The 27,242-nt window shown below is 45.1% G+C and overlaps 2 protein-coding genes across 11 annotated transcripts in view; one reads left to right on the top strand and one right to left on the bottom strand.

Moving 5' to 3' along the window:
• Positions 1–3,001, top strand: part of FBXO10 (F-box protein 10) — a 45,683-nt gene extending 42,682 nt beyond the window's left edge. For 3 of the 4 annotated variants that reach the window (XM_074361851.1, XM_074361848.1, XM_074361847.1), the window contains one exon: positions 353–3,001. In XM_074361851.1, coding sequence (XP_074217952.1) covers positions 353–527 — 175 coding nt within the window. In that variant the 3' untranslated portion in view covers positions 528–3,001. The remainder of the gene's footprint in view (positions 1–352) is intronic. The other variant, XM_074361849.1, reaches the window with a different exon arrangement.
• A 1,162-nt stretch (positions 3,002–4,163) lies between these two features.
• On the bottom strand, positions 4,164–25,876 carry POLR1E (RNA polymerase I subunit E). Of its 7 annotated transcripts, XR_006724210.2 has the most exons (15): positions 25,691–25,875; positions 24,985–25,088; positions 23,725–23,801; positions 22,275–22,360; positions 17,933–17,991; positions 16,981–17,125; positions 15,214–15,321; positions 14,472–14,568; positions 12,775–12,908; positions 11,326–11,407; positions 10,439–10,570; positions 9,153–9,314; positions 8,213–8,477; positions 6,336–6,433; positions 4,164–5,460 (listed from the first exon to the last, which is right to left on the bottom strand). XR_006724210.2 is itself a non-coding variant. In XM_010952887.3 (13 exons), exons 1-12 carry the CDS (start codon positions 25,764–25,766, stop codon positions 9,155–9,157), a joined length of 1,260 nt encoding a protein of 419 aa, XP_010951189.2. In that variant the 5' UTR covers positions 25,767–25,876; the 3' UTR covers positions 4,164–6,433; positions 9,153–9,154. The 7 variants fall into 7 exon arrangements, 3 of the variants coding, with proteins under 3 accessions (XP_010951189.2, XP_010951191.2, XP_074217953.1); XR_835152.3 differs by lacking the exon at positions 8,213–8,477 and having other exon boundaries at positions 25,691–25,876; XR_006724208.2 differs by having other exon boundaries at positions 4,164–6,433.
• Between the last annotated feature and the right edge of the window lie 1,366 nt (positions 25,877–27,242).

Below are 27,242 nucleotides of genomic sequence, written 5' to 3'. Positions count from 1 at the left end.
GATTATGAGTAAAGGTTGCATAACATTTAGGGCCATCGAGCTGGGTAAAATTGGGGGAATTAAAGAAAAAGAAGAAAGCCACTGGTCTTATCTAGATCCTTGTTTAAAGATGGGGAAATAGGACAAGAGGGGACTTATCTGAGGTTACGTGCAGAACTGAGGGCAGGGTTAGAACCAGAATCAATTTCGCACACGTCCAACCTCCTTTTGCTATCGCGTAACTAGGGAGATGCAACCTACACCCAGATTTAAACCTCTGGATCTGGTGATCTTGTGCCAAAGGTAATGTGCAGGGCATTCAGCAAATGTTCTAGACGCTTTCAAAGAGTTCACTCTCATTTTGCATCTCCAGGTCTGACACGTGGCACCTGGCGAACCCACCTGCACGGCCTCACCTTGAAAACTCTCTCCGAGGACCCTCTGCTGCTCATGGTGGGCAGAAGGTGACAGCCATGGCGACCAGGATCACAGCCCATGTGGAAGGTGGTTACCACAGCAAACGCAGCATCTTCTGCACTATCCTGTGAGCAGGCAGAGCCACGGAGTGGGGCGGCTGGGGGCGGTCTGAAGACGTGGGGAAGCCACGTACGCTGCTCTCAGGCTCAGCCCTGCCCAGCCGAGCTAAGTGGAGTGCAGCCTTCGGGATGAAGAAGTCGTGCTTATGAAGGCTCCAGGCCCCTCTCTGTCTTCTTACCACCTCCCTGAAAAAAACAAGCTCCCAAGCCTTCTGGGGACTAAGAACAAGGTACCTACAAAACACTTTAATTCTACAACCCTCAGCAGGAAGGAACTTGGAATTATTTTTCAGAAAGAAAAAGGGAACAGAGTTGGGTGGGTTTCCAGTCCCTCGAGCTCTTGTAGAGATTATGAAGAGTTGCAAAAAATCAATACTGAAACTTTGGTCAGGGTTTGTGTATTTGAGTTACAGGGAACTGCGTTTTACACACACCAAACCCAGACTCTTCTCAGGGAAGAAAAGATTTACTTCTAAGGATGGGAGGTGATTCTAGTGAGATGGAAAGAGACAACTGCCCCAGAATTTTCCCCTTTCCTAGACCCTCCAGGGACACTGCCACACCCTCCCTGCTGCCTGGGGAGGCTGGAGTTGGGTTCGGTTCCTTTAAGGACACAGTTCTCCTGGACATGGACCTGTGAGGGAGGAAGGGGACTGGGATACGGAACCCCTCCTGAGAGGCTGCCCAGGGATGATAGGGGTGTGCTGGAAACAGGAGGGGGCGTGTGGAGGTTTCCTTCGAGTGGCTCAGGTGTGCAGGCAGGTGCTGGGCTGGACAGCGCAGGGAACCTACCCAAGTTGCTCCAAACTCAGGAGGATGTTCGTCAGCTCAGTGCCTGCTGCACGTACAGGGAGGGTTCAAATCCCACAAACACACTGAGACCAGCCGCCCTTCCTGAGCACCAGACTGGTGGAGATGGAGGTGCCTAGGGCCCCCATCTATGTCCATGTTCTCATGGAGACCACCTGCCTTTACTGACCCGACCATGGTTTCCCACTCTGTGCCTTGGGTCATGCTCTCCCCTCCTTGCAGGCTGCACCCACCCAGGTCCCACCCACTCCTCCAGGTTTGGCTCAGGCACTGCCATCTCCACAGAGCACACCCCGCCCCCCACATGGCAGTGCTCTGTCCCCTCTGAGCCTTCTCTGCCCCCACACTGTACATGCTGCCTTGCTTAGGTGTTGTCCCACTCACCTGCCTGTGAGCTTCCTGAGGGTCATGGTCTGTGTCCCTAGTCCCCAACCCAGGGTCAGTAGCCTGAGTGAAGAGGAAGGCCGGCTCCCCAAGGGCTGTGCTGAACCCAACTGTGAGTATGTCGGTTCCAGAGCCAGGCAGGCTCAGCCTGAACAGTCACTCCCTCCCCAACCCGGCCCTTCATGCAGGGCCTTCACCAGCCTGGTAGGTTCATTGTTGTGCACCTCAGATGGCTTCCCAGGCTGGTTCTGTTGGGCCCCCGGTGCTGCTCTCCCGGGTGGGCAGGGTGGGGGCTGGAGGGAGCTAGGAGAGCTGGCTTCTCCCTGAGGACTTGGGGCACAAGAGCGTGGGCCCCTCCTATCCCCAGCACTGTCCTTTGCCCTTACTCTGACCCCAGTGTGAGTCGCTGTACAAAATGCTGCCTTTTATTTTGTAAGAAATGACTTTTCTGTGCACCAAGTGCTTATGAAAATCTCAGCAACCAAAATAAAGCTCTATATTTTAAAAGAGGCACTTCTAGGGGGACATTCCTTGATCTGAGTGTGTGCTAGAGTTCCTGCATGCTGGACGCAGGCCCGCCACTGCTCCACCTCCCTGAGGCACCGCTGCTTCTTCTGAAGGAGACAGGGACCCGGGGTCATCTTGTCCACTTAGCCTGCTCCCACACCATTCCCAGTTCCAGGGCCTGCTTCCTCATGTGTCAGTCAGGGACTGTAGTTGCACTCTGCCTGTCCTGTGGGCTTTGGGAAGATCAGCAGTGCCTGGTGTGGATGACCTGATGGTCTGCAGAGGGTTTTTAGATCCATGACCACATTTTTCCCAGCTTCAGTCATTCAGCATCTGTAGTTTGTCACTTGAGGAGAAAGCTAGTACTTTGAATATTTTTCTTTAAATCCTTTTATTTTAATTGATTATTTTAAGAGCTTTAGATTTTTCAGGTCTCTAACTGAGGTGTAGTTGATGTATAGTATTTGTTTCAGGTGTACAACATAGTGATTCACAATTTTTAAAGGTTATACTCCATTTATAATTATAAAATATTGGCTGTATTTCCTGTGCTGTACAATATATCCACATAGCTTATTTTATACATAGTCATCTGTACCTGTTGCCTACTCATATCTTGCCCTCCCCCAATCCCTCTTTCCACTGGTAACCACTAGATTATTCTCTAGATCTCAGAGTATGTCTTCTTTGTTAGTCACTGGTTTTATTTTTTTCAGATTCCACATATAAGTGATACCGTACACCATCTGTTTTTCTCTGTCTGACTTATTTCATTAAGCTTAAAACCCTCCAAGTTCATTTGTGTTGTTGCAAATGGCAAAATTTCATTTTTAATGGCTGGGTAGCATTCCATTGTGTGGGTGTATATATATATTTCCTTCCTTCCTTCCAGCAGTCTCTTTTCTGAATGGTTCCTCATGTGGACCCACACATCTTCCTTATCCATTTATCTGTTGATGGACACTTTGGTTGCTTCCATATGTTGGCTAGTGTGGATAATGCTGCTGTGAACACTGGGATGCATGTATCTTTTCAAATTAGTGTTTTCATTTTTTTCAGATATATACCCTGGAATAGAATTGCTGGATCATATGTTAGTTCTATTTTTACTCTCTTGAATAAACTCCATACTGTTTTCCATACTGGCTGCACCAATTTACATTCCCACCAACAGTGTTCAGGGTTTTCCCTCTCCTCCACATTCTTGCCAACATTTGTCATCTGTGGTGATGACAGCCATTCTGATAGGTGTGAGGAAATACCTCGTTGTGGTTTTGATTTCCATTTCTCTGAGGACTAGCGATACTGAGCATCTTTTCATGTGCCTGTTAGCCATCTGTATGTCTTCTTTGGAAAAATGTCTAGGTTTTCTGCCCATTTTTAAATCAGGTTGCTTCTTTGATGTTGAGTTGTATGCGCTTTTTATATACTTTGGATATTAACCCCTTATTGGTCACATCACTTGCAAATATTTCTCCCATTCAGTCGGTTGTCTTTTCATTTTGTTGATGGTTTCCTTTGCCGTGCAAAAGCTTTTAAGTTTAACTGGGTTCCTTTTGTTTTTCTTTTGTTTCCTTTGCCTTGGGAGGGCGATCCAAAAACTGTTGCTATGATTTATGCCAAAATGTGTTCTGCCTGTGTTTTCTTCTAGGAGTTTCATGGTTCATGGTCTTAACACTTAGGTCTTTAATACATTTTGAGTTTTTCTAATTTGAACAAAATTAGGACAAAAAAAGTTCTAATTTCATTCTTTTACATGTAGCTATCCAGTTTTCCCAGCACCACTTACTGAACACTGCCTACAAGAGTTAGAGTTACAGAAAAAGTAAGGAGATAGGTGGTACAGCGTTCCCGTACCACCCTCCCCGCCAAGTTTCTGTAATTAACACCTTACACACCTCACGTTAGTATGGTACCTTTGTCAAAACTACTGAACCAGGAGACACATTATTATTATTAACTAAAGTCCACAGTTTATTCAGATATCCTTCCTTAATCATTACCTAGTGTCCTTTTTCCATTCCAGGATCCTATCAAGGAACACTCAACTAAAAAGAAATGTTTATATCACTACTACAAATGAAAAGCTAGTGGTTTTAACACACAAAAAAATAAACTATTAAAATGAAAATATTCATGCTATCACAAGCGAATAAACCTTTGTTGAAACTGAACATTCCAGGGAAATTAGTTACTGCAGTTTCGCCAAGCCAGCATAACTTCATATATCCTGACACACCCCCTTGCCACCACAATCATCTTACAGCCCATCAACAGTATATTAAGCACTGACTTGGTGAGGTTATTGCTCCTTTTTTACAAAAGGAATTGAGTTCTGAGTGGTGATGCCTGTTAAGGACCACTAGGTTCCCCATCTAATGTTAAGAGCTTGTAGGGAGGAGAGGTGTAGGCAGGCTGTTACCTAGGGCTCCATCAGCCGGGACACACACACACACACAGTGCTCATCTTCTGCCAAATCATTTGGATGCATAAGTGGGAGGGGCTTGGAACACCCATCCGAGCTCTTCCGTAGTTAGGGAAGCATCTGGAAGGAGACTGCTCTGCAGTAGCCTGCACTGGCTGAGTGGGCAGGGCTTACCCTGATGCCTGCTGATGGGAGCAGACAAGCACAGCAAAGACCAATGCAACTTCATCCAGGCCTCCAAGTCCTGTTGAGGCCCTGACTACAGGGAATGGGGGTGTGGTGTGGCCAGACCAGACAGGAGCCAGCATTGGGTCTTCGAACAGCACATGCGCCTACACTGTCCTCAGCAGAGCCCTGGGCCCACCTTCTTCCCTTTCCTTCCTTCCTTCCCTCAGTCTCTTTTCTGAATGCTTCCTCACGTGGACTCATGGGACCCGCTGGGCTTGTTCCAGCCCTGAGCACTCTCCCGACATGAACACTCTCATCCCACTCGTTCTTTCTCCCTTCCTGTCCAGGACTCTGCAGGTGCCGTTACGGCCTGGGGGCTCTGGAGCCCCTCCTTTGTGATTATCATCCCTTTGAAATGAAGTCAAGCCTAGCATGGCCCTCTGGTGCAGTCTGAGTGACTCACACCACAACTGTCACCCTGCTTAGAAACCAGTTCTTGCCTGAGTGCAGCCAAAGATGCCGTCTGTCTTCTGTCTTGATTGCCAGGGTAGCATTTCACCTCTTGCCTTAGGCCATCAATCATGTCATCCATCCAGGCTCCTTGGATAAAAGGCTGATTCCAGAGCTGGGGCAGGCAACATACAGGATGGCTAGAATATATTGTGCCAGAAATTAAGGAAGCACGCTTAAAAAGATGGGGATACAGGAGCTAGCCTGAAGGAACTCAAGACTGGCCAAATGTGGTACAATCTGAGTATCAAAATTAAATGGTAACAGTGTTCACAGAACAAGAATCTGAGTCCATACTAATAACTAGAACAAAAAGAATTTTAAGGGAGAGAAAAGAAAGTTCCTTCCATATAATAGAATGCCAATAATAAGTGTATAAGAAATTATGGGAGTTAGAAAATCACTCACCATTTTGCAGCCACCCTGGTAACTGATTCAGCAAAAATTATCAATCAAGGCTAAAACTCTCAGATAAAAGTTTGATGAGGAACAAGATATTCAGAGTCTCAAAACAGCCTACAAATTACTTATTGATTATAATAGAAATTTCACAGTGGAGGGAACATAACCTTAACCAATAAAAATTAACATCAGCAAGAACAGGACAAACCAACATCACATGCCTCTACTGTGATGCACTTGGGACACAACCCCTCATGATATCCCTGCCAAAACCGTGTATCCTGGATCTTATCAGAAGGAAACACAAGACAAACCCAAACTGAAGGGACGCCCTACAAAATAACTGACTTTACTCTTTAAAATGTCAAGGTTAAGAAAGGCAGAGACTGAGGAACTGTTTTAGATTGAGTAAGTGGTGTGATCGGCAAAATGTGAATGTGCGCTGGGGGCTAGATTCTAGCACTGCCTCGCTGCTCTGGTCCCTGCTTTTGGCACATGCGATGTGCTCGTGAACGAGAAAGTGCTTATTCTTAGGATATACACGCTTAAGTACTTATAGATAGAAAGGGCAGGATGCTTTTCTTAAACTTTCCCAAATGGTTCAAAAAGATACAGATGCATAAAGTGAGTGATAAACAGGACAACCCATGCCCGGCTGGACCTTCTGGGTGAAGGACATCCAGCAGTCTGTGCTCTTCTTGCAGCCATTTTCTAAGTATGACATTATATCAGAATAAAGATTTTAAAAGGAGACACTTTAAAGAATTTTACCTAATTAGCTATTTCCAGGTTGGGTCCTCTGCAAGTATGTTAAATACACCTTCTTTGACCTCATCACTGTTAAGTGTCCAGCAGGTGAGGGCCACAGAGACTTCCCTCCAGGGAACAGACTTCATTCTGTTAACTCCCGTAAGTTGAGACTATTCCACAATCTGCAAATCTTATTAAGGGTATAAGCATCTAGCCCAGAGTTGTCTTCTTCCAAGAGGTCACCAAGGGACATTAGGGCAAATACCTTGGGGGTGGGGTGGGGATTAAGGACTCCTCTGTGAATGTAAATGGGTTTTTAGAGCTAGGAAAAAACCTAGTACAACCCCACAGTTACTCAAGTTTTACTGCCTAACAGCTCTGCCAAGGAAAGAAGGGGCAGCATGTACTCATTCCACGGGCACCGATGCTGTATGCTGGGCACTGTGCTGGGCGCCTTCTCACAAGACTTGTTGAACGAGGGCCTTTTGAGCCTTCTGACCCACGAGCTCCTTGACATACAGAAACTTGCTTTTCAGCCAGTCCCTGGGATTGCAGCACCTACTGGTACACCTGTTGCCACTCAGGATAAGTATACAGCTGACCCTTGAACAATGCAAGGTTTGGGGCACTGACTTGCACACAGTTGAAAATCCATGAATAACTTTATCAGCCCTCTGTATCCGAGATGCCACATCTGCTGGTTCAACTGACTGCTTGTGTGGTACTGAAGTACTTACTAGTGAAAAAAACCCACGTGTAAGTGGACCCACACAGCTCGAACCAGTACTGTTCAAGGATCGACTATATATTTACCGTCCTGGACTTTTCCCCATCAATACTACCCCTCTGAGTGTGAGTGACTAAAGACAGGCGGCTTCCCAGTCACTAGGGCAGAAGCTGCTCAGAGGCCAGGGCACACGCTGTGATCTTACCACTACTAGAAATAAAGCCTCAAAGTGTCAAAACCATCAGAAATTAAAAAGGATTCATGAAAACACACTCTAACCCATAAGCACATTAGGAATTCTTTCCCCAGAGACAGATCAGGATATTATTTTTTCTGATGCAGAGTCACATACTTGATTTTTACAACAGCTTAAAGACAAACAAGAAGCATTTAGATGTCCTGCTCACACCTCTGCTGGAGGGAGACCAAGTATGGTACAGGTGCCCATCACCCAGGGCCAGACAAATGGGGACACATCCAACAAGAGCTTGGAAAATGTACACTGCAGGCCTGGCTTTGCCACAGAGGTGGCTCTGATAACTGCACCCCCCTGCTCGAAGAAATTTAAGGACCACCAGTCTGAAACGAGTCATCCAAGACCCATTTCTACCACATCTTCCTTAACGGATGGCCCAGCTGCTGCGCAAACTTCCTCCTTTCTCACTTTCAGAGAGAGGTGAATTCTGTCTTCCATCTGCCACTGCTCCTGGCCCCCAGCACTGAGCACCACAGACCTCAGCTGCTCCCACTGCCTCACAAGAGCCTTGAAGAGCTGAGTCTGAGCCTTAGCCACATACCTAAGTCTTTCCGTGTCATAGTCCCATTCCCACACACCCTGCTGGACACTGACTTCTCCATCTCCCCTGGCAGATGAGGTGGGTGGCAGTCAGCCTCCATTCCCCTCTGCCTTGGTGTGGCTTCCTGTAACCAGAGGCTGGAGAGCTGAAACCTATTTCCGAGACCCTTGCTGCTGGGATCCTAGATGCAAGTTAGGCTCCTAAATATGTACTCACAGAAGAAGGGATCAAGATGGAGGCCAGCATCTGGATCTTTTGGCTGTTGGCGCTGACAAGGAGGCGGAGGTGTGAGTACTGAATGCATGGCTGGCTGAACTCAGCATTCCAGTGTCAGGTTACCAGCTGCATGAATCCAAGCAGCAGCTGAATTCAAGTAGCTGCATGAATTCAAGTGCCTTCTTCATGACTGGCTGGCCACTCCAGCTGTGTTCGCGAACTCCACAGTGCTAGTGGCAACCTCCTGATACCCACTTCTGCAGCCCTGTGACAATTTTATAGCACTTAATCCATGTATTAAACTCCTCTCTCCTTAAGAATACCTAGAACTTATTTGTATTCTGTACTGAACTCTGATTCACTCATCTCAAAAATGTGGCTTTCAGAGCTGACCCCTGCCCTCCATGTGGCCTGAGCCAGGAAGAGCAATAGGGTTAATCACTTCCTTTTATCTGGCTCTGCTGTTACTGCAGCTGGGAACTACACTGGCCTGTTTTGGCAACCCCAACACGCCAGTGACCTTTAGCCTCCCATTCTAGCCCTGCTGGACTGTCCCCTCACCATGTACCCCACTGGTCCTTCCAAACCGAAGCACAGCACTTCACATTTCTCTTTATTAACCTTTATCCATTAGAGGTGGCCCAAGGTTCAGCCTATGAGGTCTTTTGCCTCCGACTTCCCCAGACCCCACCCTCCGACATCGCACACAGGAACCATGTACCATTGACAATCACGGCAACACTGAAGGAGGGAGATGGAGTCCAATATGGCCATCGCTTTATGTTTGTGCTTAAGACCAGCACTACTGAGGTGCTGGCTTCTGGCTTTATACCCATGCCAAAGCAAGGCTGCTTTTTTCCTCTTTCTTTAAAAATAAAAATTCAAATGAATAGAAACAGTGGCTATGATGTGGCCAAAATGCTCTATCTGGAAAGCACACCTCTAGGTGATCTTCCTCCGCTTCGACTGACGGTCCAAGGTCTGGGCTAGAGGCAGCGGGATGGAGAGAGTGCCCAGTTTGTGATCCTCTTCCCTGTCCGCTGCCAGAGAAACCCTTTTTTTAGAGATCTTCAGCCTCATGGCTTTCGCTATCTCCATCATCCTAAGGAAACAAACACAGGAAACCAAGGAGAGTTTCCTCAACGTGACTGTTCAGGGAGGCTTGGCAGGAGGGGGCGGCAAGTTTGCACTCCAGGCCAAGAGACAGACTCCCCAAGGTGGCCACGAGGAGCAAAGCCTCCAGCAGAGAGCCATCAATCTCCCTTTTTAATGTGTTGCCCTTAGAAAATATCTACATAGGTGATGGCAAACCAGGTTATCTAGATCCTACGGACAACTCTGTTAACTTCCTGTAAAAGGATTGAGCACTTGCTAGAATAATACAGGCTCCAAGTATCTGTTTCTCTTCCATGTTCAACCTCACCACCATGAGAATGCCATTTGTGGACAGCCCTAGAATAACCCCTCTATGGACTGGTACAAAAGTCCAGATAAGGGTGTTTTCCTAGGTGCTCTTGGAACACCGTCAGGGTCCTTGGATGCTAGATGTACCTAAATCACTGATGAAGGCCAACCCATCCCGTGGTTCAGCACCCTGGCAGGTTCTGCTCCCTACTCAGTCTGAATCCCTTCTAGCCAGGCTAGAAAGGGCCTGAGAGGTCATCTCTGCCACCCTCCCAGTCCAGTCAGAGAATCCCGAATGGGGCATCGCCGCCAAACTGCAGCCGCCCTTGCCTTACACACCTCCCCTGCAGCCTCTTCCATCTGACTCTGAGAAAGTTCTTTTTGCTAAGCTGAAATTGGGTTCTTATGTAACTTCCACCCCTAGGTGACCCTGCCTCAGAACTATACAGAATCCCTCTTCCCAGTGACAGCAATTTGGAGACTGGAGGGTGCTCGGTCACAGAGAGACAGAAGGCTCAGGTTCAAAGCCCAACTATTCCCTTTCTTTGCTGTGTGACACTGGAAAAGTCACTGATGTCTCTGAACCAAAGATTCTTCTTCAGCTGTTTCTTGGGGAAATCACTGAGATTCTGACAGATGTAACACTGTGCTTAGCAGAGCAAAGGCTCTCGCTCTCAGTCATGACTGGCTGCCTATCCATTCAATCAATCATTCATAATTTGAAGATTGCACCCAGGTCCCTTGACGGTGCCTCAGGCTTTCCAGTGGTATCAGAACGACACCAAGGCACCCTAAGGGAGCTTCTCCTTCTGTTGTGCTCACCTTTTCTCACTGAGCTTCAAGTCTCTCTGTAACATTGTCAGGTCAACCTGGAAGCTGTTTATGTGCAAGGCGAGTATGATCACATAGGCGGTGATCTTTGCCTTCATAGAGTCCGAAATTAAGTTCCGTAAACTGCAAACCAGTGTCAGTAAGAGAGATAAGAGAGACAAAATTAAACTCTCAGATGATTTCTTCAAAAACAAAAACATTCAGTGCATTCATATGTCTTCTCATCCCGGGGAGAGGAAAAGGAATTTGGTCAACATCCCTTGTCTGGTTGCGGCACCTGAGCCTTCACACATAGCCAAGCAGCGAGCCAATCCCAGCCTCCCTCCAAGGGGGACAGAGAAGGCCCACCTACATGATCCCCAGGCAGTCAGAGCCTCACACCAGTGAGGACCTGCCATGTCTTTCCCAGCCTGCTCAGCAGGATTGCTGGGAAACCAGTCATCCCAAACTCATCTGCTTGACGATTCTTCCAAGCACACTCAGAGCAGAAAACATATTCCAAGCAAATGGCAGGAAGAAAGCCCAGGTGCCCTGCTTGGGGGAGTCCTTCCCCAAAGTCATCCTACTGGCCTGCCCTTTCCAGCAGAACATTAGTTCCATGGAGTTTAGGCAGGGGTCCTCAGAAAAAGTGTGTGATGTGAAGACTTCACCGCAGGTCTTCCCAGAGCCTTTAACGTGAACTTCTCCAGAGGGCTAGAGTCTGTCCTACAGTGTTACCTAAACTCATGTGACCCCAGGACCCCTCAAAGTGGCAGTGCCCTCTTCAGTAGTGTCTCTTTGGACACGGACTTCAATCCAAGCCTCCTCCCCACTCTCACCACCCTCCACACCTTGCTTTCTCCTTTACAGGCAGAAGCTAAGAAATCAAGCCCCCTGACCTGCCATTGTTGTAGGTCAAACAGGTAAAGTGCTTCAGCAGCTTAGTGTTGATGACGTGGGGAACTCCAGGTCCCAGGGCACCTACAAGACACAGAGGAGTCCCATCATTTTCTTTCAGCCCTCTCAGGCCACACTCACCTATGTGCTGGGAGAGGAGGACAGCACTGGGGCAATGAAATGAACAGAAGCACATGGGAGGAGAAGGGGCCCATGGAACACAACAGCCACTTTCAAATGAAACTGTGCTCAGGGGTGCTTCTGCCTGCAGACCATACGTGCACAAGAGATGTTCGTGATGGGGCAGCAACAAGGAAGAAAGACCAATTGTGGAGAAAGCCCAGGAAGAGGGAAAGGAGGGGAGACTGGCATGTGAAAATAAGAATTAAGCAAATACTGAAAAACATGAATATAGACATAGCTGTATGCTATGCAATAAAGCGAATCACGTGAGCTTTTTGGTATCCTAGTGCATATAAGTTATGTTTACAGTACACTGTAGTCTGTTAAGTGAGCAATACTATCATGTCTAAAAAAACCAATGTCCATACCTTAATTAAAAAATAACTTTATGCTGTAAACCTGAAACTGTTCTAAAAAAATAAAGTCTATTAAAAAAAAACAACTTTATTGCTGAAGATTGCTAACTATCACGTAAGCCTTGAGCAAGTCACAGTAGTAACATCAAAGATCACTATTTGCAGACCATCATAAAAAATATAATAATAAAAAAGCTTAAACTATTATGAGAATTACCGAAATGTGTCACAGAGACACAAAGTGAGCAAATACTGTTGGGAAAATGGCATCAATAGACTTTTTTGACGCAGGGTTGCAATAAACATTCAATGTTAAAAAAAAAAAAAAATCCCGTATCTACAAAGCACAATAAAAGTGCAGCACAGAAGACCACTATGTGCTCGTACAGACTCTTGGTGCCCAATCACAATAACACGACTGCGCACATCTTATGCCTAAAACCACAGGTGTCTCCCTCTGGGCTTCCGAAACTGGGTGGACGGTAGTGTGCGGCAGCCACCCACGCCCTAGCGCCAGACGACACAGTTACCAACTCTCCCAGTCAGAAATATGCTGACACAACATTACAAGCAAGGCCAATTTTTCACCCCATACAACTACGTCTGTCTAATCATGCCTTAAAATGTTCATTTGATTTGCCTGGATATTATACTTTGCCTGACATGGAACAGAACAGTGAATGTTAGCTCTGAGCGATCGTATAATCCAACCTGACCCTATTTTCAGAGGAAAGAGCTTGGCAAGTCCTCTCAGCACGTCAGCAGTACCAGCAGGAATCCCACCGCTACACAGTTAAAAATAAAGACCTGGACAGACATGTCCATTTTCTTCTCTCACTAGAGCTGGTCTAAGAATTGCAGGCAAATAACAGACTGGAAATTACTAGAATAAAATGCCTATGATGGACTTACTTTTCCGCTTAATCACTTTCTGCGCTCGAAATTTGATGAGAGTGTCCAGAAACCATATGCACCGGGCCTGGCGGTCTCGCCTCTCCTCATTTGATGGCAAAGACTTCAACGCTTCTATGATGAAGGAGCAGTGACTAATGAGGGAGGGAAAAGGAAGAATGTGTAAGACTGGCTGTCAGGAGCCACTCGCTCCTTCACACCCAAGACAGCAGGCACCCCTCACGCTGGTACACAGTCAACAGTGGAGGAAGGGCCATCCCACCAGCCCCTTATAACAGGAGGAGCACGACTTAGTGCAGGGGCAGCCAAGGGCTGGACAGTCAGTGTTCCACATTTTGTGTGTGATATGGTCACTACCATTGTAGTACACAGGCAGCCATCGGTAACACAGACATGAACGACTGAGGCTGTGTTCCAATAAAATTTCATTCACAGGCAGCCAGCCAGACTCGGCATGTGGGCCATAGCTGGCCCAACCCTGACATGGTGGTCTGGAGTACAGGCTCTCAACTACCTGGGTTTGAATCCCCCTCTCTGCCACCAAGTGGCTTGGGCAAATTTCTGAACATCTCTGTGCCCTGGTTTCTTCATCTGTAAATTAAGGCTAATGATAGTACCCTCATCCTACGGATTTTTGTGGATTAAAGAGACAATGTAAGTAAAGCACTGCTCAACTCATGTTGGCTATTATTTTTACGTATAGTTCTACTACTCTCAGGATTCCAGACTTCCAGGAATAAAAGGCTCTTTGAGGTCATCTGGTAGCACCTCATTTTACAGATAAGAAAACCAAGGCTCAGGAAGGGGACAATCACATAGTACACCAGGCGGAGCTTGGGGATTCCAATCTCCAGACTCCCAGCCCAGAACTCATTCCTGCAGCTGCCCCTGGGCCACAATCACATTAAAACAACAAAGAACCAGTAATGAGCTCTTTTTTGGAAATGGATCTTTGGAAAGAGAAAAAAAAAAAGTATTTCCAAGACTTCAGATTTCAATGACCAGTAAAATCTTCAAACAAAAATCTGGAGAACCAACCTTAGGTTGATAACTTTTTATTTTCTCAAGATGAAATTATTAAAAGAAAAACTCAAAAGCAGGAGGAAAAAAAAAAACCTGCTTTAAGCGGCCAAAAAAGGGGGAGGAAATTATCTCTAAATTATTTAAAACATACTTCATTTAAAATGTATACATTTGGCAGGGAAGGTACAGCTCAAGCAGTAGAGCTCATGCTTAGCATGCAGGAGGTCCTGGGTTCAATCCCTAGTACCTCCATTAAAATAAATCAACAAACAAACTTAATTATCCCCCCTAAATGTATAAATTTAACTTTAGAAAAGCTCACTCAGCACATCACCACAGATAAGCCATCACCAGGTGGCACCTACTCCCACGCCAGTACTTGGGCCCCACCAGAGGCAATCAGCATCAGCATAACACTGAGGGCGCAGAGGCCACCTCCAGTTCCCAACCCCAGACTATAAGGACTCACCACCCTCTGCCCAGCCACATGCACTGAGGTCAACTCTCTCCCTTGATCAACTTGGGGGCCCAAACACTCAAGAAAACACTAGCTCGTTCACGTCCAAATGCTGAACAGACGTGTATCCTCACTGACATCCAAGGTCCACTTCCTGTCTGACTACTGTTGTGTTCAACATTGCTCCCCAGACACTCCATCTGCCCAAGTGGGGTACCTGTTCTCTTCAGCCATCTTTAGTATTTCTTCTGATGTGACATTCCTGAAGGCTTCAGATGGGCTCTGAAGAGCGTCATACTCCGCCAGAGAAAGAACTAGTTACAGGTCAAGGACACAACCTGACCAAAATGGAAACATCCAACTAACAAGCTCATCTTCTAGCGGCCTCGTTTTAGAGATGGGAAAACAGAGGCTCAGAGAGGGGATGCTCACACAGTATGTCTGGGCAGAGCTCAGAGCCCAGTCTCCACACTCTCAGCCCAGAGCTCATTCCCTGCCTGGGCCTTTCTGTCTTCTCTTACCACAAAGCCACTGTAGGCGTTTTCCCTCTGACTAGAACCACAGTTATGGAAACTCTACATTCCAACCCTTCCTTTTACAAAATCAGTCTGCCCTAGACTTTGGGCACTGGCCAACTTGAGTCATATTTTGACTCTTCATGGAGAGCGACTCCCCCCACCCCCCATGCACACAGGGCTGAGCTGTGGGCATTTCCCATTTTGCTGAGGAATGGGTTGAATTCCAAGGGCTGACAGGCCGGTGCTGCAATGGGTCCCTCAGCTGGTGAGGAAGCCTCACTGACATCACAGCAACAGCACTGGGGCAACCGCAAGGGCCTGGGAGTAGCTTCTGTGAGCATCAGAGGACCACCAACACCCTCAGAGAGCCTGGCTGGGCCACTCCTGTGTGCATATCCCAACTTGGGACATGAGGCGGCATTCCTCCCACAGGAAGGATACGGTCTTCAAATTTATACACGTCTTCAGGCTTGGTTGCATCAGCGTGGCAGGGAGGGAGGTAGAGGGAGTCGTCCTGCAAGTCATCGTGGATGGCGTCACTGACCAGGGCTTTTCAGTAAAGGGAGAGTCAGTGTCAGTATCACCCTGCTTGGCCTCAGGTTCCCAACACTCTTTGCAACCTGTGTGCTCGAGACCATCATTGGCCCAGAACCCCCTCATCTGAACACTTCTGCCAGTATGGCCTGACCTCCCCATCAGGCTGACAGCTCCAGAACTGTCATGTCCACTCATGACGTAAACCCATCAAGGCCCCAGAGAAGATGGACACAGCGCAGTCCTCCTCAGGTGACTCGCAGTATAGCAGGGAGACAAGTGTGCTAATAAATATTTACAATACAACAGAAGAGAAGCTAAAAATGAGGGATATTCAAAATAGCCTTTAATGGCTTAACTTCCAGAAAAGTTCTCCACAAACTGTGAGTTAAAAAAAAAAATCAAATCATAAAATTGTAACTATCTCCGAGGGATAACCATGTAAGAATTAAGTACGCATACAGACAAGAACAGAGAGGAAACAGGAAAACTGTAACAGTTGGTCTGGTAAGAATGATGGGGAAATGGGTGAATTATTTTTCTTTCCTTTAATAGCTGAGAGTAAACCAGACTAAAAAACTGAAAAATTTATTTAGATATTAAAGTATGTCTGACTAAATGGAGACATATTTCTGTTCCTGGATGAGAAAACATAATATTATACAGATGTTGATTCTCCTCATATTAATTGCAAACGATTTTAAAGAAACTTGACAAAGTAATTTTTAAGATCACCTGGAAGAAAAAGTACAGAGAAAAAGTACAAGAAAAAACAAGGATGAAGGTGGCGACTTTGCCCTACCAGGCAGTAAACTGGATGATGAGGCTACCACAATCAGAAGACCCTGGTGCTGCCTCAAGAGCAGCCAATCAGAACGATGAGACAGAACACAACCGAGAATGTGGCAAAATGACAGAGGTGACTTTTTAAATCATTTTTTACAAAAGGAAAGGATGGAATTGGGGACAACTGGCTAATCATTTGGAAAATATAAAATGAGGTCTGTACCACAGGCAAAGAAAGAAAAAAATTTTTTCATTAAGATTTAGGTGTAAAAAGTAAAATTGTGAAAATATTGAAAGAAAATGTAGGAAAATATTTATAAAATCATGTGTCACGGAAAGATTTTCTAAAAATTACTAAAATTTCATTTTAATAGAAAAACTGCTCTCACATATATATAAACTTTCTCTTACGTTCTTATAATGTATTTGAATAGTACATTTTAAATAATACAACTAAATATTCAAGCTGCTGAAAAATTTAGGAAAAGAAAAAGATCCAGGGACCCCAAAGTGAGACACTGTCTCTGGAAGCTCAGTATATCATCATCACGTCACTTTTTGACTAAAGCCTCCCTGTAACTCAGAGACATGAGGCCCTCTCCCTCTCCCGTGCCCTGCAGGCTGTAGCCCTGGCACGAAGGACACGGAGGGCATAGAGCCATCCCCACGCCTGTCTCCTCTACTTGACTGTGAGCTTACTGAGGGCAGGCCATGTCAGGTGCTTCTTACCACTTCCAGAGTCTGCTCCTAAGAAGGCCCTCAGTGAGAGGCAGGAAGGAATACAGCCCTTACTCCCATCACTTCCCTCTGTGGGGCGGGTAAAAGATCTCAAGAGAGGAGAAAGCTGTCTCTACGAGCAGCCTCTTACCCCAAGTTCCAGCTGCTTACCAGTGACACCCTTTGTATCAATAATATTCTCTGCGGCTTTAGCCACTGCACGATTCAAAGATTCACTGCCAACTTTGTTCATCCTCCTGGAGTTCAGAGCCCGCTTCTGTTTGGTGGTACCAAAAGCTTCAATGCAAGAATCCATCTGTGCAAAAGACAAATCTGGTCACTGGGGACAGGCTGGTACTGCTACTCCTAGCTGTGTGACTATGCGGAAACGCTCAGCCTCTCTGAGTCATTAATACCTCACCTGTAAATTGGGCTGATTCATACCTAACTACCCCATAGGCTTATTTTAAGAACCAAATGGTATTAAGAGATTTGAAGTACTTGCTTTGTAAACTGTAAGGAGCTATTTATAAATCAACAGTGTCTGTCTGTAAAATGAAAACACTTGGCTAGAATTAGTGTTGGCAAATCTGTGGCACGTGCCTTACCACTTTCCAATCCCACATCCATGACAGACATTGCTCATAGACACTCACTCTCTCTATGAGCCTGAAGACAGCCTGACACTCCCTTCTCAATACAGTGCTCCAAGGGCACTGAAGATTCCATCACCTTGCCATCCCGGGGTGAGATTTAGCTTTGCAGGAACCATCTACATTGAAAATCCTAGTTTACTTTGTCTTGGTATAAGGTTTCCAGGATACAGCCGGTATTTTCTGAAACTTGGATTAAATCCTGAAAACAAGTGTTATGCTACACCTGTAACAGCCCAGAGAACTGGTTCCAAACACTGGCACAGAGCTGTGTGTAGTTGCCCCAGATGGGAGGTCTGCTCTCTGTGAGGCCGAGGAGGCCTCTGCAGGTAGGAACTGTCTAGAGAATCACAGACTGAACGTGCTGGGAGCAGCCAGGGAGACCCCTGCTTTCAACCAGCTCATTTTGGGGAAACCCAAGGTCTAGAAGGAACTTGCTTTAGGTCTCCTGTCAGTTCTGTCACACTTACCTTTTCCCTAAAAGATTTGGTCTGACTCTCTAGTGTCGATTCACTCTCAACAGATTCATCTACAAAACACAAATAAAAACAGAAAGAAAAAAAAAGCAAACCATAAGACCTACAAATAGTAATAATGTTTAATATTTGTTTACAGTTAATCTAAGAAAAACAGATTTCTGTACTACAGGACTTCCCAGAGCTTAATATGCATGTGTATTGTGAACATTCAGGATGAAGCTGTAGTAGTTAGAGAATTTGGAGTGTAAGTTAAGGAGTCAAGTGAAGGGTCATCTGATCCAAGCTCTTCATTTTACAAATAAGGAAAAATGAGGCTTCCAGATGAAATGACTTGCCCAGGTCAGTTCACCAGGCAATGGCAGAGATGGGATTAGAAACTAAGTCCTCCGCTCTTTCCAGTAGATAGTTTTGTCCTCCCTGCAAAAGACCTAAGGAAGAGGAATCAGGATGGCAGAGCAGAAGATGTAGAGCTCACCTCCCCCCACAAACACATCAAAAATACACCTATATGTGGAACAATTCTCGTGGAAAACTGTAAGACTGACAGAATTCCTATACAACCAAAGCTGCAAGAAAGATTTCCATGAAACCAGGTGGGACAAAAAAAGGCATAGCGTCAGGATTCTCACCCCTGAGAGGGAACTGAAAGGAAGAGAAGGTCTCCAAGGGCGGAACCTCGCCCTGGGGAATGAGCGGGCAGAGCCACAGACTAGGCGTCCCAGTCCTAGGGTCCTGTACAGAGGAGATAAGCCCCCTTGGCTGCAGGACAGATAGAGGAACTAGAGAAACCTAGACTCTACTCATGAAGAGTACGCACGTGCTGGCTTGCCAACAATCAGGGCAGAGAGCGCTCTGCCCTGGCGGCTGCTGCCTCACCACATTCCCCAGGCCAAAGGGGGCAACCACCTCAGCCCCACTCGCTACACACCACAGCTTGGCGTGAGATCTGGGCCAACCAGCCCTTGGGAAAAGACTCGGTCTTTCCTATAGCACCAACCACAGCCCCTGTCAAGGTGACGGTGGCCAGCACACCCTAAGGAAAGACGTGACTGGCAAACATATCAGAACTAGCCCCCGCACCAAAAACACTGGACACACGCAGTCTACATTGGGACACACCCACATAAAAATACCCCTTTGAGAACACAATAAATGTTTCTCTTAGAGTTAAAGAGACGAAGAAAGTTAAGTAAAATGAAAAGACAGAGGAAGATAACTTAAATAGCCAGTATGTAGACTTTTTTTAATCCAAAAAAGTCATAGAAGTGATTATAACTACAATAAACAGTAAAAGGATAGACATGGAGATATAAAATAGGACATCAAAATCACAAAATGTGGGGGAGGGGAGTATAAAAATGTAGATCTTTTAGAATGTGGTCAAACTTGAACAACTATCAGTTTAATGCAAATAGATATAGTTATAAGTCAACATACATAAACTCCATGGTAACTACAAGTCAAAGACATAAGAGTCACAAAAACCAAAAAGAAAGGAACTCAGGCATACTACAAAAGACAATCATCAAACTACAAAAGTAAAAACAAATGGAAGAGGAAAGGAACAAAGAACTATAAAAACAACTGAAAAACAAGGACTAAAGTGGCAATAAGTACATACTTATTAATAATTACTTTAAATGTCAATGGACTAAATGCTCCGAGAAAAAGACAGAGTAGCTGATTGGATTAAAAAAAGAATCTGCAATATGCTGCCTTCAAGGGACCCACTTCGGGGTGAAAGACACACATAGACTGAAAATGAGAGGATGAAAAGATATTTCATGGAAATGATAAGAAAGTGGGGTAGCAACAGTCATATCAGACAGAACAGACTTTAAAACAAAGACCATAAAGAAAGACAAAGAAGAGGATTATATAATGATAAAAGAATCAATACAAGAAGACGATATTACACTTGTTAACATATACATATAGGAGCACCTAAATGTATAAAGCAAATACTAACAGACATAAAAGGGAAAAACTGACAATAATACAATAACAGTAGGAGACTTTAACACCCCACTAACATCAATGGACAGACTATCCAGACATAAAGTCAATAAGGTTAACAGAGAGTGTAAATGACACAATAGACCAGTTGGACTTAACTGATATCTACAAGACACTACATCCTAAAAAGGCAGAAATATACATCCATTTCAAGTGTCCATGGAACGTTGTCTAGGATAGATCATGTACTAGGTCACAAAATAAGCCTCAACACATTTAAGAGAATAAAAATGATATCCAGTGTCTTTTCTGACCACAATGGTATGAAACTAGAAATCAACTACAGAAAGAAAAATGGTGAAAGAACAAACACGCTAAGACTAAACAACATGCTACTAAAAAAACCAATGGGTCAACAGTGAAATTAAAAAAAAAAGAGAAAAAAGAAAGAAAACACCTCAAGACAAATGAAGATGAAAACACAATCTTACAAAATCTATGGGATGTGTAAAAGCAGTTCTAAGAGGGAAGTTCACAGCAATACAGGCCTTCCTCAAGAAAAATCTCAAATAAACAACCTCACCTACCACCTAAAAGAATTAGAAAAAGAAGAACAAACAATACCCAAAGTCAGCAAAAGGAAGGAAATAATTAAGATCAGAGGAGAAATAAATAAAATAGAAACTCAAAAATCAAAAAGATCAATAAAACCAAGAGCTGTTTTTAAAAAAGATAAACAAAATCAACAAACCCCTAGCCAGCTCACCAAGAAGAGAGAATGCAAATAAGCAAAATAAGAAATGAAAGAGGAGAAATAACAACTGATACCACAGAAATAAGTAAAACCGTAAGAGAATACTGTAAACAGTTATATGCCAACAAACTGGACAACCTAGAAATGGACAAATTTCTAGAAACATACATGTGCCAAGACTGAGTCAAGAAGAAACAGACAATTTGAACAGACCAATCACTAGAAGTGAAACGGAATCTAAAATTTAAAAATCCACTGCAAACAAAATTCCAGGACCCAACAGCTTACACTGGGGAATTCTACTAAACATATAAAGAACTTATACCTATCTTCTCAAACTATTCCAAAAGACTGAAGAAGAGGGAACACTCCTAAATTCAATCTATGAGACCATCATTACCCTTATACCAAAATCAGATAGAGGCATTGTGAAAAAAGAAAATTACAGGCCAGTATCTCTGATGAATATAGAGGCAAAAATCCTCAACAAAACACTAACAAACTGACTCCAACAATACATAAAAAAGATTATTCACCATAATCAAGTTGGATTCATTCCAGGGTCACAAGGATGGTTCAATGCACACGAATCAATCAGTGTGATACACCACATTAACAAGAGTAAAGACAAAAACCACATGACCATCTCAATAGAGGCCAGAAAAGCATTTCACAAAATTCAATATCCATTCAAGATAAAAACTCTCAGCAAAGTGTGTATAGAGGCAACACACTTTAGCATAATAAAGGACATTTACGACAAACTCACAGCCAGCATAATACTCAGCAGTGAAGAGCTGAAAGCCTTCCCGCTAAATTCAGGAACAAGAGGATGCCTACTCTCATCACTTTTATTCAACATAATATTGGAAATCCTCGCCATAGAAATCAGACAAGAAGAAATAAAAGGCATCCAAATTAGAAGGGAAGAAGAAAAACTGTCACTATTCACAGATGACATTATACTCTAGATAGAGAACTCTAAAGTCTCCACACAAAAACTATTAGAAGCAATAAATGTATTCAGTGAGGTGCAGGATACAAGATTAATATACAGAAATCTGTTGCATTTCTTTACATTAACAATGAAATATCAGAAAGGGGGAAAAAACCCATTTAAAATCACTTCAAAAAAAAAACCAAAACACAAACCTAGGAATAAACTTAACCAAGGATGTGAAAGACCTATATGCTGAAAACTATAAAACACTGATAAAGGAAACTAAAGATGATTCAAAGAAATGGAAAGATATCCAATGCTCTTGGGTTGGAAGAATTAATATTGTTAAAATGGTCATACTACTCAAAGTAATCTATAAATTTAATGCAAGATTAATTAATTAAACTAAGATTAGTTTCTGATCACAAGTCTGTAAACACTGTAGGGACAGGATCCATGTCTGTTTTGCTATATCCACAGCCCCTAACTTGTGCCTGGAGTATAGTAGGTCATCAATAGATATTTGCCGAGTAAAAGCACTCTTAAATCTTTTTCAAAATGGGGGGAAAAAAACCTTTAAAAAACAGCTACAAAATGTATTTCACAAATCAAAACTCAAACCAACTCATCCAGCAAACCTGAAACATTTGGCATTTCTTTGAGCCTTCATGACTGGGACCTACCTGAGAACAGTGGCTGCATGTTAAACAATTCAGCATCATACACTTCCATTTGGCCAGAGGTCTTGTTCAAAATTCCCACAAAGTGCCTGAATAGAGAAGGAATAATACCAGTGACAATAGATTATTTAAAAGGTACTGCTTGTACAACCTCCTTTTTCCTACTTAAAAGTTTTCAACCTTCTTTCTGCCCTGATACACCTGAGGAATGCATCACTTGCTCATGAGTAACAATAATCCCCTACAGCAGCAAGTCTCTGCATGGGGAGGGAAAGGAGGGAAGGGTTCACGAGGTGGTTCTGGGAAAGGGGAAAAAAAGCTACCAGATGATTATGGTAGCCAATTACATTTGGGCTCAATGCTGCAGTGGGAAACCTTTCTGGGATATCAGAATCTAAAATTACATAGAGAATTGACTGCACATGTAATTCCATGGAGGAAAAGACAAGTAAAACCTTAGTAATTATAGGGAGAAGACCGACCAGTTTAAACTAGAAAATCTTTGTAAAGGGATGATGAAAGTCCAAGTTCAAGGCATGTACACATTAATCTGACTTCTATCAGGACGATCCAGGGGGGCTCTGAAAGGGCTTTGTTTGTGGTTCACTGATGGATACCTTCACAGGAACACTGTCTGTATTATGCCAACCCCTGACAGTTACAGACTGTTCAGGCTGGACAATCTTCATTGTACCGAGGAAGAGACTAGGGATCAGTAAAGGGCAGAGTTGCACAAAGTCAGTAATCTTTCCAGAGCTACATAGAAATTCTGGAGCCTTGGACACTACCAAATCCTTTTCTTATAGTTAGTTCCAAGGCAGACTTCTGGCAAACTTTAGCCTATTGATTACTCCAGATTAGTGGAGACAGCTGCCTTTTAGGAACAAGATAGTTATAAAGAATATTTTAAGTTAATGATATGGCCAAAATTAATGAAGGTGGTTAAGAGGTACAAGCCTCCAATTATAAAATAAATAAGTCCTGGAGATGTAATGTATAGCATGGTGACTACAGTTAATACTGCATTGCATATTTGAAAGCTGTTAAGAGTTAAGTCTTAAAGGTTCTCATCACAAGATAAAAATTTTGTTAACTATGTGTGGATGTTAACTAGACTTACTGTGGTGGCCATTCTGTAATATATACATATATCAAATCATTATGTTACACACCTGGAACTAATATAATGCTATATACCAATATACCTCAATTAAAAAAATTTTTTTTAAAGATTACAAATGAGTGAGGTTTTTAGGAAATTAAACAAATGTAAGCTTTTCATTTTCAGGAATGTCTACATGCTGGTGTGAGGGCCCCTGGGTCTGGGAACAAAGGAACTTGGTAAGCCTCTCTAGAGTTCCTCCATGGCCCCTAAAATAGAGACAGAGAAGAGTAGTGCCAGGGCCAACTCCACCATCCACCACTTCCCACAACCCCCTTCTCCTGTCCCTACCTGCACAGAGTGTTGCATTTGAGGGCTCCAGTCCCAAAATTATTTCCTACATAGGAAAGTCTGTCTGTTTCAGCTGCCTAAAATGTAGAGGGGGGGAAGATCTATTACAACCAATGTTGAAAGATAGTAAACATCTTGACTCCCTTTTCCACATTTGCAGAAGCTTTTGAATCCAAACCACAATGGATTTGAATGAGAAATCTTTGAGATTTCTTTGAGATGATCCAGCTCCACTAATCTCTAAATGAATCTAGGCTGTCCCTGAGGGGAAGGCAAGAGGACTTTTGACAGGGAAGCCCCAGGTAGTGCAGGCTTCTAGCTGGTCTGAAAAGTTCTTGGGGGAGCTGTACCACAAGACTTTGGAGTGAGGCCCGGGACTCCCAGCACTTAGAGGCATGCAACAAAATGATTATGCAGGCAACCCCAAAGTTCAAGCCCTTCTTGAACCTCTTTGACCACTTATCCCATGACTGCTCCTTAACATGGGACTATGGAAATGGATGATTCACTCCTCAATCATAGCCAAGCTTTCCTGCTTCCTCATGTTTGTCCTTGCTATCCCCTTCACTTGGAATCCTAATCTCAGCTGTCAAACCCTCCTCCATCCTTCAGGGTGCAGCTCCAGTGTGCTCTCCCCCAGGAAGGCATTCTGGCAAGCAAGGACTTCAGCGAGCTCACTCTGTTCTGCCCTGTACTCTCCCTCCCTGGGACCCTGAGTTTTGTCTACTTATGCACTTGTGTCCCTCACATCCAGTTCTCACCTCTCAAGAGCAGTGGTGCTCAACTCAAGGAAATACGTCTGTAGGGACATCTGGGAATATCTGACTTTCTGTTTGTCACAACTAGGAGATGCTTGCTGCTAAACATCCAGTGACCCAGGACAGCTCCACAACCAAGAATAACCTGGGTCAAAAGGTCAATAGTGCAGGCATTGAGGAACACTGTTCCAGAGTATTAGCTCCCTCACTGTGGGGCCAGGTCTGACTTGGCTGTTTCCCTAGCAGCTTACAGCCCAGGGCCACAGTGGGGGCTCAATAAATGTTTGTTGAATGAACAGATGAATAAAAGGCCATCGCTCCACCACAAATGTGAAACTAAATGAAGCCTGTCCCCACATTTCCACCTGCTGGGGCTCAAAGCTTCTCAAAGGCTCATTTGCTACCCTCCCTTTTCTCCTCTCATGCCCTCCTACATCCTCACTCTCCTAAGGGGCCCCCCAAGGTCTGCAGAGTGGAGGCAACTGGCCACTGCAGCACTTACCAGGATCCGCTGATTCTTCTTCCTGGGGTTTGTGGAGTCGTTGCTCTTGTACAAGGTAAAGCGCATGTTGCCTGGATTCTGCAGCTTCCCATTGGAGAACTGGACTGTAAGATTGCAGCCCAAGAATGAGATGAGAGCAGAAGGACCCACAGTGTATGGTGGGGAGGAAATGAACTGACAATGGGAGGAAGTGATTGGAGGAATGGGGAAGGCAAGTCAACCCAGATCCTTTCCAAAGGGGGACCGAAAGAAGTCCCAGTCCAGGTGGGAAGAGGGATGAAGAGGGGACGGGGCGGTAAGCGGAGGCCTGGAGAGGAGTCTGGACAGGAGGGAATATCTAGGGGAATGGGGCTGACTGAGGACACCTGGGCCAGACCTAGAAAGACAGAGGGAATCTCTGACCAGTGTGAAAGAAGGAAATGGAGCAGGTGTGAGACCTGGTGGGTGACGGGACGACGGTCCTGGGTACAGCCCTGGGGAGAGGGTTAACTGGAACGTCCTTATCCAGCTGGTAGGTGGTGACAGAAAGATGGTGGGATGACAGAGGAGCCCTGGCCGAGCCCCAATTAGTGGTAGAGCCTAGAAGGGATCTTGACCCAGCTGGGAAAGGGGCCGGACGGGTGTGGCGGGGAGGAGGGCTGTAGAGGTACGGAGACGGAAGGGGAGGAAGCTACGGGGAACTCCGCCCCAGCTCCGCAGTCTTTACCCAGTAGAGCTCTCTGGCTGTCGTCAGGCTCTCCACAGTACAGCCATCTCGCACTCGGCAACACCTCCGCCGCCATCTCGCCCGTCCAGCCGCCAAACCCAGCCGTTAAGACAACCGCCACCAGGGGTGCGTTCAAGCACACGCGGAGGAAATGCGGCTGGCCGGAAGAGGCGTGGCCTCGCGGGGCACTACCCTGCGCGCGCAGAGACGTATGGCTCCGCCCCCCCGCCTCGCCCCCAAGCGCTCTTTCCCAGAGCTCTCAGGCGCGCCATCCCCGCCCACTCTTCGCCCCACCCGCCAGCTCGGTGCGGGGTTCCCTTCTCCGCCCGCCTCTTCAAGGCACAGCACCTGATTGGCCCCAGCACTCGGCTTGCGCATTACAGGTTGTGTACCGCTAGGGTGCGCAGCGCCTACAAATCTTACCTAAGTGTTTTGTGGGGTTTCTTCCTCAGCATGGTCTGAGTAGAGTAGGGTCTATCTCTGCTACGGAGACAAATATGTCTTACTAAGAACTGAAAGTCCAAGTGCAAATTTAGAGTTCTCTTATAGGCAATCCTTGAGCCCCAACTAAATGTGGCGACTGGCAGAGAACAGTCCTTCTCCAGGACCTCCATCCACACACATGGACATCAGTCCTTAAGCCCAAGCTTGGTCTACAATCCTGTAAATAACTCCATGATCACTTCCCAGGCCTAGGGTGCATAAACCTGTGGCTCAATCAACCCTGCGAGGATGGACCAGGAAGAGAGGCCCAACAGTCTCAAGGATTCTGGGTGGACTAGAAGGGGGAACCCGATCTGATGGGCATGTCCCTTTGTCCCTGCGTATTTAACCCTCCCTCATGGGGATATATTAGAACAAAAGGAGGTTCAAAGCAGGGCCTCTGAGCATGGACCCAGGCCAAAGCCCCTTTTGCCTAGCCAAAGGGGAAGGTATTGTTGAAGGGAAAGAACCTGGGTTGACTCATCCCTGTTATCCAAGTTGCCGACATCCCCTCCCCATCTCACACACCTCCAAGATGATCCGAATAACCTTAACACCTGAGCTCCCCTTTGCCTGAGCACACGTCACTGTTTTCAAATTACCCAGTCTCAAACTTACAGAAACACTGCAAGTACAGTGCAAAGAACTTTTTTTGCATGAACTTTTTAGAGTAAGTTGTCAACCTGATGATGCCCCATCACTCCTGAAGACTGTGGATAGTATTTCCCACAGGCAGGAACCATACCTAAGTAACTATAATACAGCCATCAAAATCAGGAAATTAACATTGCCACATTACTACCGTATATTCATCATGCCCCATTTCAATTCACCAACTGTCTTGGTAGTGTTTTTATAGCAAAATGTCTTGTCCAAAATTACATGTTGCATTTAGCTATCATAGCTCTGTAGTCTCCTACAACCTAGAACAGTTTCTCACTCTTATTCTGACTTTCAATTCAAAATTTTAAAGTTTACAGACCAGGTTTTTACAGAATGTCCCTCAATCTGGGTGTGTCTAATGTTTCCAAGCGTTTAGTTTCAATTTATGCATCTTTGGCAGGAATAT

Source organism: Camelus bactrianus, chromosome 4 (genome assembly GCF_048773025.1).
Source record: "Camelus bactrianus isolate YW-2024 breed Bactrian camel chromosome 4, ASM4877302v1, whole genome shotgun sequence".
Lineage (NCBI taxonomy): Eukaryota > Metazoa > Chordata > Mammalia > Artiodactyla > Camelidae > Camelus > Camelus bactrianus.
This window is presented reverse-complemented; position numbering and strand designations above follow the sequence as displayed.